At 31.9% G+C, this 14,617-nt stretch overlaps 2 protein-coding genes across 2 annotated transcripts in view; both read right to left on the reverse strand.

Annotated features, from left to right (window-relative positions):
- Positions 1-532, reverse strand: part of LOC119570743 (pyruvate kinase-like) — a 1,306-nt gene extending 774 nt beyond the window's left edge. Inside the window, exon 1 of the mRNA XM_037918369.1 lies at positions 386-532. Coding sequence (XP_037774297.1) covers positions 386-517 — 132 coding nt within the window. The 5' untranslated portion in view covers positions 518-532. The remainder of the gene's footprint in view (positions 1-385) is intronic.
- LOC119570742 (pyruvate kinase-like) overlaps positions 1-14,617 on the reverse strand; it is a gene marked incomplete at its 5' end in the record, with an annotated part of 22,710 nt that overhangs the window by 6,967 nt on the left and 1,126 nt on the right. The window contains 8 exon segments of the mRNA XM_037918368.1: positions 5,327-5,356; positions 5,359-5,437; positions 5,440-5,550; positions 5,831-5,935; positions 5,937-6,077; positions 6,485-6,666; positions 6,797-7,006; positions 7,166-7,352. Of these exon segments, the coding sequence (XP_037774296.1) occupies positions 5,327-5,356; positions 5,359-5,437; positions 5,440-5,550; positions 5,831-5,935; positions 5,937-6,077; positions 6,485-6,666; positions 6,797-7,006; positions 7,166-7,352 (1,045 nt within the window).

Here is a 14,617-nt window from a genome sequence, read left to right on the forward strand (position 1 = left end):
CTGAGTGAGGAAATTTCTTTATAATTTGAAAAGAATGAAAATACTAAAATCATAATGCACTTCTGCTTCTGAAGTTAATGTATATGGATTTTATTTTCCAAAAATACTATCAAATGTGTTCAAAAATATTCTGAAACTAAATATTACAATTATTACTAGCATGGATCATTCAAGTCTACATGATAGACATGGTGCGGTCTCAGTTTTCCTATTAGCTGATTTAGGTCCTATTTCACAGCATTTTATATTACCAAAGGAATTTATGCTTTAGTTGGAACTACATCATTTTCAATCAAAAGAACAAATTTGAATGGAACTCATATTAACATGCTATTCAAGCATAGATTCATGTATATCTATTACTCCCTCAAAGAACTGAACTAACTTTGTTGCACTTGGCAATCATCTGTTTCTGGGCCACAAAGACCTTCTCGGCTGGGATCTCAATACCCAAATCACCACGAGCAATCATGATACCATCTCCCTCTTCAATGATGTTTATACAATGTTCTTGCATCCCTGGTGATTCTCAATCTTGCTGATGATTTTAATGTTCTTGCCCTTTTCACCTGAAACAATTCATACATAAAAAATTACATCCGCATAATATCTCAAGGAATCTCAGTGACACCGAGATCATAAATGAAACAATGGTTCATTTCAAGTTCCTAGGAAAAATAAGATATCTGAAAAACTCCCAAGACTTCCTGACTCAGGACTCCGCTGCATCAACGGTGAAGGTGCAAACACAAGTCTACTCCATTTTGACACCAGGGGAAATCACCAGGTCCTCAAACTGCGGAAGTCACTGGAACCTGGGAGTTCATGCCCTTTTTGCCCAAGCTACCCCATTTTCAACTCACTCAATGGATCACTGCCTTTAATTAAAGACAAAAATGAATAATTTAAAGACAATAACATTGGCTGATCTTTTTAGAGGTATTCCTCTAACTTCATTATAGCAAATTTTACTGATAAAACCCCCCCCCCCCCCCCCCGCTGACGAGGGGGGGGGGGGGGGGGGGGGGGGGGGTGAAAAAAGTTTTGCAAAAAAAAAAATTCTTTCCCAAAAAAATAAAACATAACTTTTTTGCCGTTTACAAAAAAAGTTTGTTCCCAAAAAACCCCCCAAAAAAAAAAAGATAAAAACCCCCTAAACCCCCGGGTTTTTAAAACGGGGGGGGGGGGGGGGGGGGGGGGGGGGGGGGGGGGGGGAAAAAAAAAAAAAAAAAAAAAAAAAAAAAAAAAAAAAAAAAAAAAAAAAAAAAAAAAAAAAAAAAAAAGCTTTTCCAAAAAATTACATTTTTCCATTACCTTTGGGACAAATCTTTTTTTACAATTTTAATATGATCCTGTAATTTTTTTACTTAAATTTAAATTTAAATTTTTAAAATTTTTTAAATAATAAAATATTTAAACATCTTTAACTAAAATTAAAGAATTTTTAATATCCTTGGTTCCTTTCTAAAAAAAAAAAATTTCTAATTTTCAATAAGAATTACTAAAAACCTGCCAACTTAATTGTTTCCCTTAAAAAATAAAACACAACTTTCTCAAAAAATTTCCCTAACCAAACAAAGTTTTCAGAAAAATTCCCAAAAAATTTTTAAGATTTTTTTTCAAAAAGTACTATTAATTCAAAAAAAAAATTAAAAATTTATAAAAAAAATTTTCCACCATTTATTAACATTTTTAATTGAAAATTAAATGTTCGAACAAAGGGAAAATTTACAAAATTTAAAATTTCCAATTTATTTTTAAAAAAAATTTTAAAATTTCAAAATAAAATATTAACCTGTTAGAAAGCCAATATTTCAAAAATAAAAAAACAATTAATTCCCAGTTTTAAAAATTTTTGTTTAAAATTTTAAAATTAAAAAACTTCAAAAAACTAAAAATTTTAAGAACAGAACAGGGTACTTAATATTATGAAAGCAACACAAGGATAATTAGCCAAACATTAAATTTTAAAATTTTTTCAAAAATTAAAAAAATTACAAAGTTAAAACTTTTATTCATTCGAAATTTAACAATTAAAGAAATTTTTAATTAAAAATTTGAATAAGGTTTTTTACCAATCCAATTTCTCGTATCAAAAAAAAACTAACTCACTTACAAAATTGGTTCATTTCAAAAAAAGGAAATTAATGGATTGTAAAAAATGTAGGGCATTTTTTCACTAGACCAATTGGCTTTAAATTTATCTTGTAGAAAAAAATCTTAAACACAGATCTTCCTGTTGGTCAAAAATTTTAAAATAACATTTGAGACATCTTAATATATATATGAATTTTTCTGAAAGCTGAAATTTTTAAATTGCAAGAAAAATAAGAAAAAACCAGAAAAAAATTAACATTTTTCACTATTAAAACTTGTTCTCCAAGACTACATATTATTTTAACAAGTATATTATATATGATAAACTTAAATTAGTTATTTAAATTAATTAATATTTATAAATATATATAATTATATAATATATTAAAAATAAATACGAATTATACATATCATAATTATTATAATATATATATATAAAGTTCTTCACATAAAATTTAAATATAATAAAAAACAAAAAGAATATACATTTTTAAATAATGAAAATAAACAATGAATAATATTTAACTAATTTTTAATGACAACCATTATATTTCTATAAATATATATACAAACCAAAAAAAAAATTTTTAAACTAATAATCTTTCAAATCTTTTTTATAATAAAATAAAAATTTAAACAAAATAAAATTAAATCCTAAAATAAATTAATTAAACAATTATTAAACATGAATAAAAAATTAATTTTTAAAAAACTTACTTTCCAAGATTCAGTTATAAAAATATATACTGTTTTAAAGAAATATTGAGATTATATTTTAAAATCTAAAATTCTTTAAATTTTCTTATTCTAATAAACTAACGACTCCTAATTTATTATAATTACATTAATTTTTTCAAAAACCCTATATATAAATTTACTAATAACATTTTTAAACAAAAATTTTCTCAAATAAATTATATTTAATATTAAAATATAACTTAATAATATTCTTACATATATCTATTTATTAATAATATAAAAATATAAAATATAAACTAATTATAAATATTTAAAAATTAATACTATCAAAAAATAAGGACATAAATCTTTATAAATCTAATCTACATATAACAATATATAGATTAAAAAAGACATATATAATATCTAGTTATTATAGAATATTATATATTAATATTTACTAATAAATTTTTCATTTTAAGATATAAAATATTTTCTATATATATTAAAATATTTAATATAATTTCATAATATCTATATACTATTTTATAATCTATATTTATAAAATAAATTACATATTAATTTAATATTAATATATAATTATATAATTATATTTTATATATTATTTTAAGAATATTTTATTTTATATATATATTACTAATATATATAATACTATTTATATTATATTAATAATATATTAATATAATATAATTATAATTTTATTAAAATAAAATATATATAATATATATATATAATATTAAAATATATATATAATTATTATATATATATATATATCTATATATATAAATTAATATATATATATAATATATATATATAATATATATATATAACATAATATATATATATATATATTTTATATAATATATATACTAAAATTTTATAAATATAAAAATAATATATATATAATATATAATCATATATTATTATATAAAATAAATATAATATATAATAATAAAATATATATATATATAAAATATATTTTATACATATATAAAATATATATAATATATATACATATATATATATATATAATATATATATATAATATATATACCTATATATATAATATATATATAAATACTATATATATAACTTTATATATATATACATATATATATAAAACTTTATATAATAATAAAATAAAATATATATTATAATATATATATACATATATATTTTTACATATATTATATACATATATAATATATAAATATATAATTATATATATATATAATATATATAATTATATAATAAAACCCAATAATATATATACAAATCAACATATATATATACAATATATATACATATAAATATATATACATATAATATACATATATATTTTACATAAAATATAATATAATATAATATACATATAATAATATACATAATATATACATAAAATTATAAAATCATATATTATACATATATATACTTACAAAAATATATATTACATAATATATAATACATATAAAAATATCCCATATTATAAATATACCATATATATATATCATAATATATAACAATATACAATAACATATATATAAATATAACATAAAACATACATTATATACAAAATTAATATACATATTCATACAAAATTATACTACTATATATATACAAAACATATACAATATATATATACTATAATATAAAACAAAATATAACATATATATAAAACTATACAATACAAAAATATATAATATACATAAAAATAATATACTATAATAAAACTTTATATTATATACATATACCTATAATATATATACATATACATATAATATAATTACATATAATATTAATATACATAAAAATATAATATACATATATATACATATATATATATACAAAATACTATATATATACATATATATATTTTATATATACATATATATAATATAAATATATATAATATATATAATATACATTTATTTTACATATATATATACTATATTATATACATTATATATACATATATATATATACATATATATATATATACATATATACACATACATTAAAACATATCTATACATATATACAAATATACATATCTTAATATATATAAATATACACATATACATACATTTAAAACACATACATGTGTATATATACATATATGCAATATATACATAATTACTCACATACATATATATGCACATATATATACACATACATGTTGTATATATATACGTATATATGGTATATATAAATATATAAATATATAAATTATATATATATATATATATATATATATATATATATAAAATATATATATATATATTATATATATATATATATATATATGCATATGCATCCCATTTAAACTTAACAGATTTGGATTTTCAGCTTTACTCCTCCATTTCTGCAGCTGCACTTGGGACACACAAGTACAGAACCAGAATACTTTACTCTTTTGATTATTAATCTAAATAAATCAACACTATCAAAAACCATAAATCCATACTATGAACAATATAATGGATCTGACAGAAAAAAAATATAAACATATTGAAGTGCCCACAATACATACCAGTGTAGGGGATGGGAATAATACCACGGAAAGATGGCACTGTCTGGCCACCTGTGGGAATCGAGTTACAGCCACAATTGGGCAGCGAGGCCTGTACTTTAAAACCCAAAATGAGCAGAGCGACCAGTGGTGGTAATAACAATAATGGCTGTGGCCATTGCTTTGAATGAAGCTTCAACTGCAGCAATGGCTGTGGTGTGTGTTGAGTCAGTGGGCAGTTGGACCTAAAAAAAAAAAGATTAATTTCTTTATACAACTTGGTAACAATATGATCATATATACATTTGTGAATTGTGTATCTATGGATTTTTTTAAAATTCTTATTCTCATTTTTAAATTCCCTTCTATATACTTTAACTTTATCAAAACTAAATATGGCATGTCAAGACATTCTCAAATTGCTTGCTAGTTAAGCTACAATCAGCTCTATTCATACAATAGTCCATAATATTATGGTTAAAATACCCAAAATTTTGGAGAGGAAATGCAGATCTTCAACATTACCTGCTGAGACAGCTCAGTGAAGAGTTGCTTGTGCCAAATTGCAGCTTCAGCTTCACGTGCAATATTGGCCATGGTTCGCACACACACAAGAGGGTAGTCTCCCTTTAGCAGTTTCACCAGACAGCATGACACAGTCAGCACCATCAAGAATAGCATTACCAACATCAGACACTTCAGCACGTGTGGGACGGGGTTTCTTCACCATGGATTCCAACATCTGGGTAGCACAAATGACTGGCTTTCCAACCTGTGGGGAAAGGGTAAAAGAATCTGAGTGAGGAAATTTCTTTATAATTTGAAAAGAATGAAAATACTAAAATCATAATGCACTTCTGCTTCTGAAGTTAATGTATATGGATTTTATTTTCCAAAAATACTATCAAATGTGTTCAAAAATATTCTGAAACTAAATATTACAATTATTACTAGCATGGATCATTCAAGTCTACATGATAGACATGGTGCGGTCTCAGTTTTCCTATTAGCTGATTTAGGTCCTATTTCACAGCATTTTATATTACCAAAGGAATTTATGCTTTAGTTGGAACTACATCATTTTCAATCAAAAGAACAAATTTGAATGGAACTCATATTAACATGTTTTCAAGCATAGATTTTATGTTATCTATTTCTCCCTCAAAGAACTGAACTAACTTTGTTGCACTTGGCAATCATCTGTTTCTGGGCCACAAAGACCTTCTCGGCTGGGATCTCAATACCCAAATCACCACGAGCAATCATGATACCATCTCCCTCTTCAATGATGTCATCAATGTTCTTGCATCCCTGGTGATTCTCAATCTTGCTGATGATTTTAATGTTCTTGCCCTTTTCACCTGAAACAATTCATACATAAAAAATTACATCCGCATAATATCTCAAGGAATCTCAGTGACACCGAGATCATAAATGAAACAATGGTTCATTTCAAGTTCCTAGGAAAAATAAGATATCTGAAAAACTCACCAAGGACTTCCCTGATCTCACGGACTCCAGCTGCATCACGGATGAAGGATGCAAACACAATGTCTACTCCCATTTTGACACCAAGGAGGAGGTCACCACGGTCCTTCTCAGAGACTGCAGGAAGGTCTACTGGGACACCTGGGAGGTTCATGCCCTTCTTGCTCCCAAGCATACCTCCATTTTCAACCTCACAGTCAATGAAATCACTGCCTTTAAATTAAAGACAAAATATGAAATTAATTTAAAGAACAATAACATTGGCTGTATCTTTTTAGAAGGTTATTCTCTCTAACTTCATTATAGCAAGCTTTTTACTGAATAAGAGATCACAAAATAATTCATAAATATTTATAAATGCCCCCAACTTACCCACATCCTTGGCAATAAGAGAGATAAGGCCATCATCAACAAAAATGCGGTTGCCAGGTTTCACAACTTTGGTGATGTTGACATAGTCCAAGTAAAGCACCTCTTCTGAGCACTTTTCGTAGTAACTGCTATCTGTGGTCAACTTGATTGTGGCACCTTCCTTCAATTCAATTTCAGCTGATGGTCCCTACAAAAGAGTTCACTCATTAAACTGCCTTTGGAAAGGAAAGGATAAGAGGAAGAAGAAACAGGGCAGGCAGAAGAGGAAGAGGGAAAGAAAACAGGAGGGGAAAGGGGGAAAAGGGAAAGAAAGAGGCAGGAGGTAGGTCACAGGGGTACAGGTATGGTATGGGTAATGGTTATGGGTATGGTTAGGTTTGGGGATGGTATGGTTTTGGGGATGGGTACGGGTACGGGTACGGGGATGGATGCAGACTGAGAAAGGATAGGGGTAGGAAGGGGATGGGATAGAACAAGGATAGATAGAGAAGGATGGGATAGACCAGATAGGGATAGAAAAAGGATGGGGATAGACACAAAAGGGTAGGATATGAAAAAAGGGTGGGATAGAAACAAGGATAGGGATAGGAAGAAGGATGGGGATAGAAACAAGGTGGGAAGGGAAAAAGGTGGATAGAAACAATGTAGGGGTTAGAACAGGGATAGGGATATGAATAGGAATTGGGCACAGGAATACAGACTAGGATAGGAGAAACCACAAGATAAAGGAAATAATTATGAAATTTAAAATACAGTATCTCTTCCTAACATGTACCATTTAATTAATAAAGGGTTATTTGTTGATAAATTACAAATCTGGATAATAATAGTAAAAGAGACTTACACCTTCCAAAAGGCCAGTACGAATTTCAGGGCCCTTTGTATCAAGAGCAATGGCAACAGGATAAATGCCCAATCTTCTCGGAATACTTCTGGGCTGCCTACGGACATTCAACATTGTCTCACTGTGGTATTTTATGGGTGCCGTGGGAGAAGTTCATACGTGCGATGTTCATGCCAGCCTCCATCATCTTCTCCAGCATCTCCCCAGACCGGAGACAGGCCCTGGAAAGGAAAAGATGTTATCTGTGTGTGACATATTCTCAAGGATGTAAATTATTAAAAAATCAATCCCCAGTATTACATGTTTTCCTATGATGCCACTTCTTTTAATCATACTTTCTTGTATTATAAAATGATCAAGTAACAAATCAGTTAAATAAAAACAAGAAAAAAAAAAATAATAATAATAATAATAATTTTACAACAAAAAGCATCATGGCAGATATCTTTAAACGAATCATCATCTTACCAATGGGGCAGATGAGCCGGAGAGTCGCTTGAGAAAGGTTTAGAGTCGATGTCCAGGGCCGCCATGTGGTCCACCCGAGTGTGGGCATCTGCGGCCCCAAGCTGCATGGGTGCTACCCTTTGACATCTGCAAGGTAAAGGAAACAGAATTTATGTACAAAAGCAAAGCACTCTAAATTTTTATTAATACTTTTTGCTGCTCAGACATGCAGAGAGCACAACTGTAGATACGTTAGTGATGTTTTTACAGTACATCTACATACCTTGTAGAAGTGTGTGCATCTCTGTGTTTTGCATGAGCATCTGCGTGTGTGCAAGTGTGAGTGCGTGAGTGTGGTGTGTGTGTGTGTGTGTGTGTGTGTGTGTGTGTGTGTGTTGCATGCGTGGTGTGTGTGTGTGCATGTGTGTTTTGGTGTGTGTGTGTGTGTGTGTGTGTTTGTGGGGTATGTGTGTGTGTGTGTGTGTGTGTGTGTGTGGTTGTGGGTGTGTGCATGTGTGTGTGTGTGTGTGGTGTGTGCGCGCGCATATGTGCCCTGTCTGTGTGTGTGTGTGTGTGATATTGTGCTGTCTGTTTTGTGTGTGTGTGTGCGCATATGTGCATGTCTGTGGCATGTGTGTGTGGGGTGCGCGCTTGTGCATGTCTGTGTGTGTGCGTGCATATGTGCATGTCCTGTGTGTGTGCGCGCATATGTGCATGTTGTGTGTGTGCGCGTTGTGCATGTCTGTGTGTGTGCACATGCATGTTTGTGTGTGCATGTGCATGTCTGTGTGTGTGGGGCATGTGCATGTCTGTGTGTGTGCATGTGCATGTCTGGTGTGTGCATGTGCATGTCTGTGTTTTGTGCATGTCTGTGTTTTGTGGGATGTGCATGTCTGTGTGTGTTTCAAGTGCATGTGTGTGTGGTTTTTGGTGTGTGTGTGTGTGTGTGTGTGTGTGTGTGTGTGTGTGGTGTGTTGTGTGTGTTGTGGGGTGTGTGTGTGTGTAAATTTGGTTTTGTGGGGTGTTCATTGTGTGTGGGATGTTCATATTTTCGGTTTATTTGTTGGGTTTTGGGTTTGGGCTGTTTGGGTTTTTATGTGTGTATGTCTGTGTTTCTTGTGAATGTGGGGTTTGCATGTGGGACATCTTTTCTGTGTGCAAGTGTGTTTTCCGGTTTGTATGTGAGCATATTCCTTTTTCAGCATTACATTTTACATTCCCCACTCAATAAATTTCCTGAGTCAATCAGCTAATTAGAACAGCACACCAAACACCATGGTAAAAATAACCACCACTTATTTCCATACTTTTCCAGTTATACTAATTAATTTACCAACACCAACTACTGGCAACTATAAAGTCTGCACCATACCTGTCCGGCACCAACTGAGGTCACCAATAACTCAACTAAATTTGCCTACTTTGCCTTCCACCACCACCTTGCTCCCCATCACATTCTGACATTCCAATAGCATTCACAATTTTCCTCCTCCTCTTCACCACCTCTTTCCACCACCTCTGCCCCAACCCCTCCCCTCCCACCCTCCTCGCTTCAACCCCCCCCTCCCACCTCCTCTGCTCAACCCCCCCTCCCACCTCCTCCGCTCAAACCCCCCCTTCCACCTCCTCCACTCAAACCCCCCCCTCCCACCTCCTCTGCTCAACCCCCCCTCCCCCCTCCTCTGCCAACCCCCCCCTCCCACCTCCTCTGCTCAACCCCCCCTCCCACCTCCTCGCCCCAAACCCCACCCCTTCCACCTCCTCCACAACAACCAAAAAACCCCTCCCACCTCCTCTGCTCAACCCCCCCTCCCACCCCCTTGTCAAACCCCCCCTCCCACCTCCTTGCTCAAACCCCCTCCCACCTTCCTCGCTCAAACCCATCCTTCCACCCCTCCACTCAAAACCCACCATTCCCCTCCTTTCCAACAACCCCCCTCCCACTCCTCGCTCAACCCCCCCTCCCACCTCCTCCGCTAAACCCCATCCCTTCCCCCTCCTCCACTCAAACCCACCTCCTCCCTTCTGAGGGGAGTGTGATTTTCTTCCAATTGAGAAATTTTCCCTAGAATACAGCAAAAAATTATTGTTGGTTTTTCAATTAATGTTTTACACAAAAATTTTACTGAGATTTCCTATGTGAAGTGTACATGAAACATAACAATCAAATCATTCAACTTTGACTAAGTTTTACGATTCCTAAGTAGAAGCTTCTGAACTGCTACTATATAGGATTCATTGCATCAAACCCTTTTCCCCCTACCTTGCTCTTCATACTGCAATTATATTACATCAAAGTATTCATTTTTTCTATAAACACAAAACAAAGTGGTGACACCCTTTATAAGATTCACCAAACAGTAAATGTATGGTTAAAATACTTCTACAGTACAACTAGCAAATCTTCATCTTTAAAATTAGCATATGCACTGAATTAATGTAAATACAAAAGGTCAAAATTTATTAATTTTTTTCCCTGACAACTTGAGAGCAAATTCAACATCATGTCAAACTGACTGCATTACTAATTCAAAAATTTTCCCTTTCTTGGGTTGCAACCCTCACATCTTTACCCTGCTTATGGAATCTCAGCTCCACAAACTTACTTAATATATTTAACATGTCACAGAATTTTTCTTTACCTTTCAGTTTCACTTTCAGTACATTTCTTGGTTCCCGTGTTATTGTTTAGAAATCAAATATAATAACGTAATTTTTTCATTTTTCTTGTTGTCAATAGCTATTTTTCACATCCTTTATCACAATGGGAAATAGAAAATTTTAATAACACTAATTCAACACTGACCTTATCTACAATGCCGGCCCACTGGCAAAAATGAAAGCGATTATGAATACCCTCACAGGCACCCAACTGTACAGAATGAGAGATTCAAAGCCCTGCACACCTTCCACTGTCCTCTAGTGCCACGACTAAAGTCACCTACACGAGCAGAGTCTTTCAAAGACCTTCTCAAGGCCAAACTTAGTTTTCTCTGCAAGTATAAACGGTTACATACAGTGGTGTAGCCAAAATTCCTCAATTCCCTCCACTCGTCATTTTCTTTAAAAACTGGGAAATTCCCCCTTTCAAGAGATCCACTAGATTAATACAGCTAAAGCTTGCCTAACATTTCAACATCTATTTCACTGTTTAAAACTTCTATACATTGGCCAGTATGACAGAACAAATTACGGGAAAACTAGTCTTCCTACTGCACCAGCATTCAAATGGGTTTACAAAGATCAATTCCAAACCAGAGGGAATTTTCTATGCCATATAAGCTTCTATTTCCCTTTTGTAAAAAGTGTTCAGTCACTGCACCCTTCCTTAAAACAAAGAAAAAAAAACATAAATTACATAATATCCCAAAAAAGAAAAGATATCTGAAGCTGGCAAATTTGCTAAAGTGCCAGTCTAATATAGCATCTCTAAACTGGTAAATGTTTTCAAACTGATGCCATGAATTGGAAAAAAAAAATCATGCTTGGACTTACTTGTCTAAACAGATATCTCTACTACATATCATAGCAGATACCCACTGTGAGAATAATTAAATATTCAAACCATAAGAAGGGGACCAACTAATAACTTTGTTATGAAAAAATAAAAGGTTTATGCAACATCAATAAGTTCAATAACAAGCTCATAGATTCACGTAAGCCCAAAAAAATTTCTAAAAAATCTTGTGGCAGCCCCTTAGAAAGTTTCAGACTTGTGCCAAAAATAAAATATGGTTTTTTACACACACACTTTACAGTGCTTTGGGCCGAGATGCTACAAAAGTACCAAGCAATAACTCTTTTCCAGACACTAAAAAATTCCCAAATTTGGGTAACCATAATATCTTGTTGATTTATTTCCAGGGCTGACTAATAATATATTTGTAAATATTCAAAATCTTGTTTTTTCAAGAAATGGGGGAAAATTATAGATTTTATAAATTCCTTACCAACAAAAATAAAATACATTACAAAACCTTTTGGGTCAACTAACAGAAACAGAGTAAAAATTGCAGTTGCATGCAGTACTAAAAACAAAAATGTCAAGTATCTGGTTGTTTCCAATTACAGCAATACCTTAATCCTGAAGCTATGAACAAATCCTATCTGTTCTACAGCTTTGTGGGGTTAAAAAAGTAATAACTGCAATAATTCTTGTTAATAAATTACAAAGACTGCTTCAGTTAAAAAGCTCCTAAGTGAGTGTGAATGTGCATAAACGAGGGAATATTCGTTCTTTTGAAAAGGAATGTTCTGTTTTGTGTGTGCCTTGATGTTGTGCAATGTGCTTCTGTGCATCATTTTAAATGTGTCACACATCAAAATGCATGTGTGCACACATCATATGCATGTGTGTGCTTATCATGTGTACTGTGCACATACACTTTGTATTTTGCCAAATATACTACATATGCCCTCTTTGTTTGCATCTCATTTGTGGGCATAAAAGTGGGGATTGCATTTTGTGCTGCATTCCCCTTTAGGAGTATGCATTTTTTTGTAAATGCACAAGTATTTGTGTGAGCAGTGGCCCGTTGCTCTAAGCCTGTAAACATCTCATTTCCAACCAAACCTGCACTGTCAAATATACTTCTATTTTAGCATTTTACCTTCCCTGCTATCCTAATAAAATTGACCTTTTGTTCATATCCCGTATGTCCCAAGACTTAAATAGTCTTGCATTTTAAAACAGGAATGCAGGAATTATTCCCTAAAACCTAGAACATCTGCTCTGTTGAATTTCATACAAGGGAAAACCAAATATTAAAGCTTATAATCATAAAAAAATAATAAAAATAAATCTTGCCCCGTAACAAATTTAAATCAAGCCACCAAGATGGCAAATGTGTCTATAGCCATGTTTTGTCATTTTTACAAGACTAAGATTTCATCTTTATGTATATGTTTTTGCCATGTGGGCATATGTGCTTGACACAAGCTCTCACTAACACTTTCAAATCTAATGTTGGTCCTAACTATTATCTAACTTCTGTATTAGCTTCCTGTTTTGGGGTATAATGTAATCAAAGCCAAAAGCTGCAATGAATATTTGGTGGGCCCCAAAATCAGGTGTTATTTAGACAGACCATATAGTTTAAAGTTGTTCTCATTCTGCCATGTTACATATATATGGACTTTTATAGTTTCTAACTATATATCTACCTACACCTTTCCCCCAAAGCCAATGCTTTCCTCCTTTTAATAACCTTTTAAAATAATAATAAATAATATCTTTAGTCTGAATCAAAAACTGAAAAATTCTCATTTTCTTTTTTTTCATGCATTTCCAACCGATTTAGAATGGTGCAGGAGTTTATTATTTCCCAATTCCACTGGGTTAATTTTACATGTTAAAAAAAAACATGGATAGTAATAGCAGAGGAAAGTAGAGCTTAGTCACCCAAAAAGGAACCACCAACTGCAAAACCCCACTTTACAACACTTTGTATGTTACTTTTATATAGACCTCTAGAAATATAAGATAACAACCATAGGGAGCAAAGACAACAAATTTTAAATAAATAATATAAATGAATCTAAAGTGACCTGACTGCCTCTGGGCTAGTACATGGTAATGTGTCGGCTCTCATCCAGGGGTCGGCAGTTCGACCCCGCCCAGGCACGAGAAATTGCAACTTGTCGCCTGGAGTTACTGCTGTGGCTGGCACCATGGGTAAAGGGTCGTTTCAGCCGAGTCAGCACAGCTGACAAATATGACAAAATCAAACAGACAGTGTCACCCTAGATTCCACTGTAAAAATGGAATTAAACCAAACTCACATTTGGATTTGACAAATGACAATATTGCCCCACAAGTAAAAGAATGAAACTAAAAAAGGTGGGATCATTGGCCAAAGAAAAATTAATGTTACACATCCAAATCATGAAATTAAACAAAACTCATTCCTGGAATGTACAGAACAGCTGATGATTTTGTCCTAAAACAAAATGTATACTAACAAACTCATGACTGACTGACTGACTGATTCTCTTACATAAGCACAGCACCTGCTGAAACAACTAAAATGCACACCCCCACGCACGCACCCAACGATTATAGGTCTCAGTATTATCAACTGTAGAATACCGTATATATTTTCTGACCCTTCCACTACTATCCAGTTGGCACTCTTTTCCTTTTAAAAGATATGCCCCCTTTT

The sequence above is a fragment of the Penaeus monodon genome, unplaced genomic scaffold (assembly GCF_015228065.2).
Source record: "Penaeus monodon isolate SGIC_2016 unplaced genomic scaffold, NSTDA_Pmon_1 PmonScaffold_371, whole genome shotgun sequence".
In the NCBI taxonomy this organism is placed as follows: Eukaryota; Metazoa; Arthropoda; class Malacostraca; order Decapoda; family Penaeidae; genus Penaeus; species Penaeus monodon.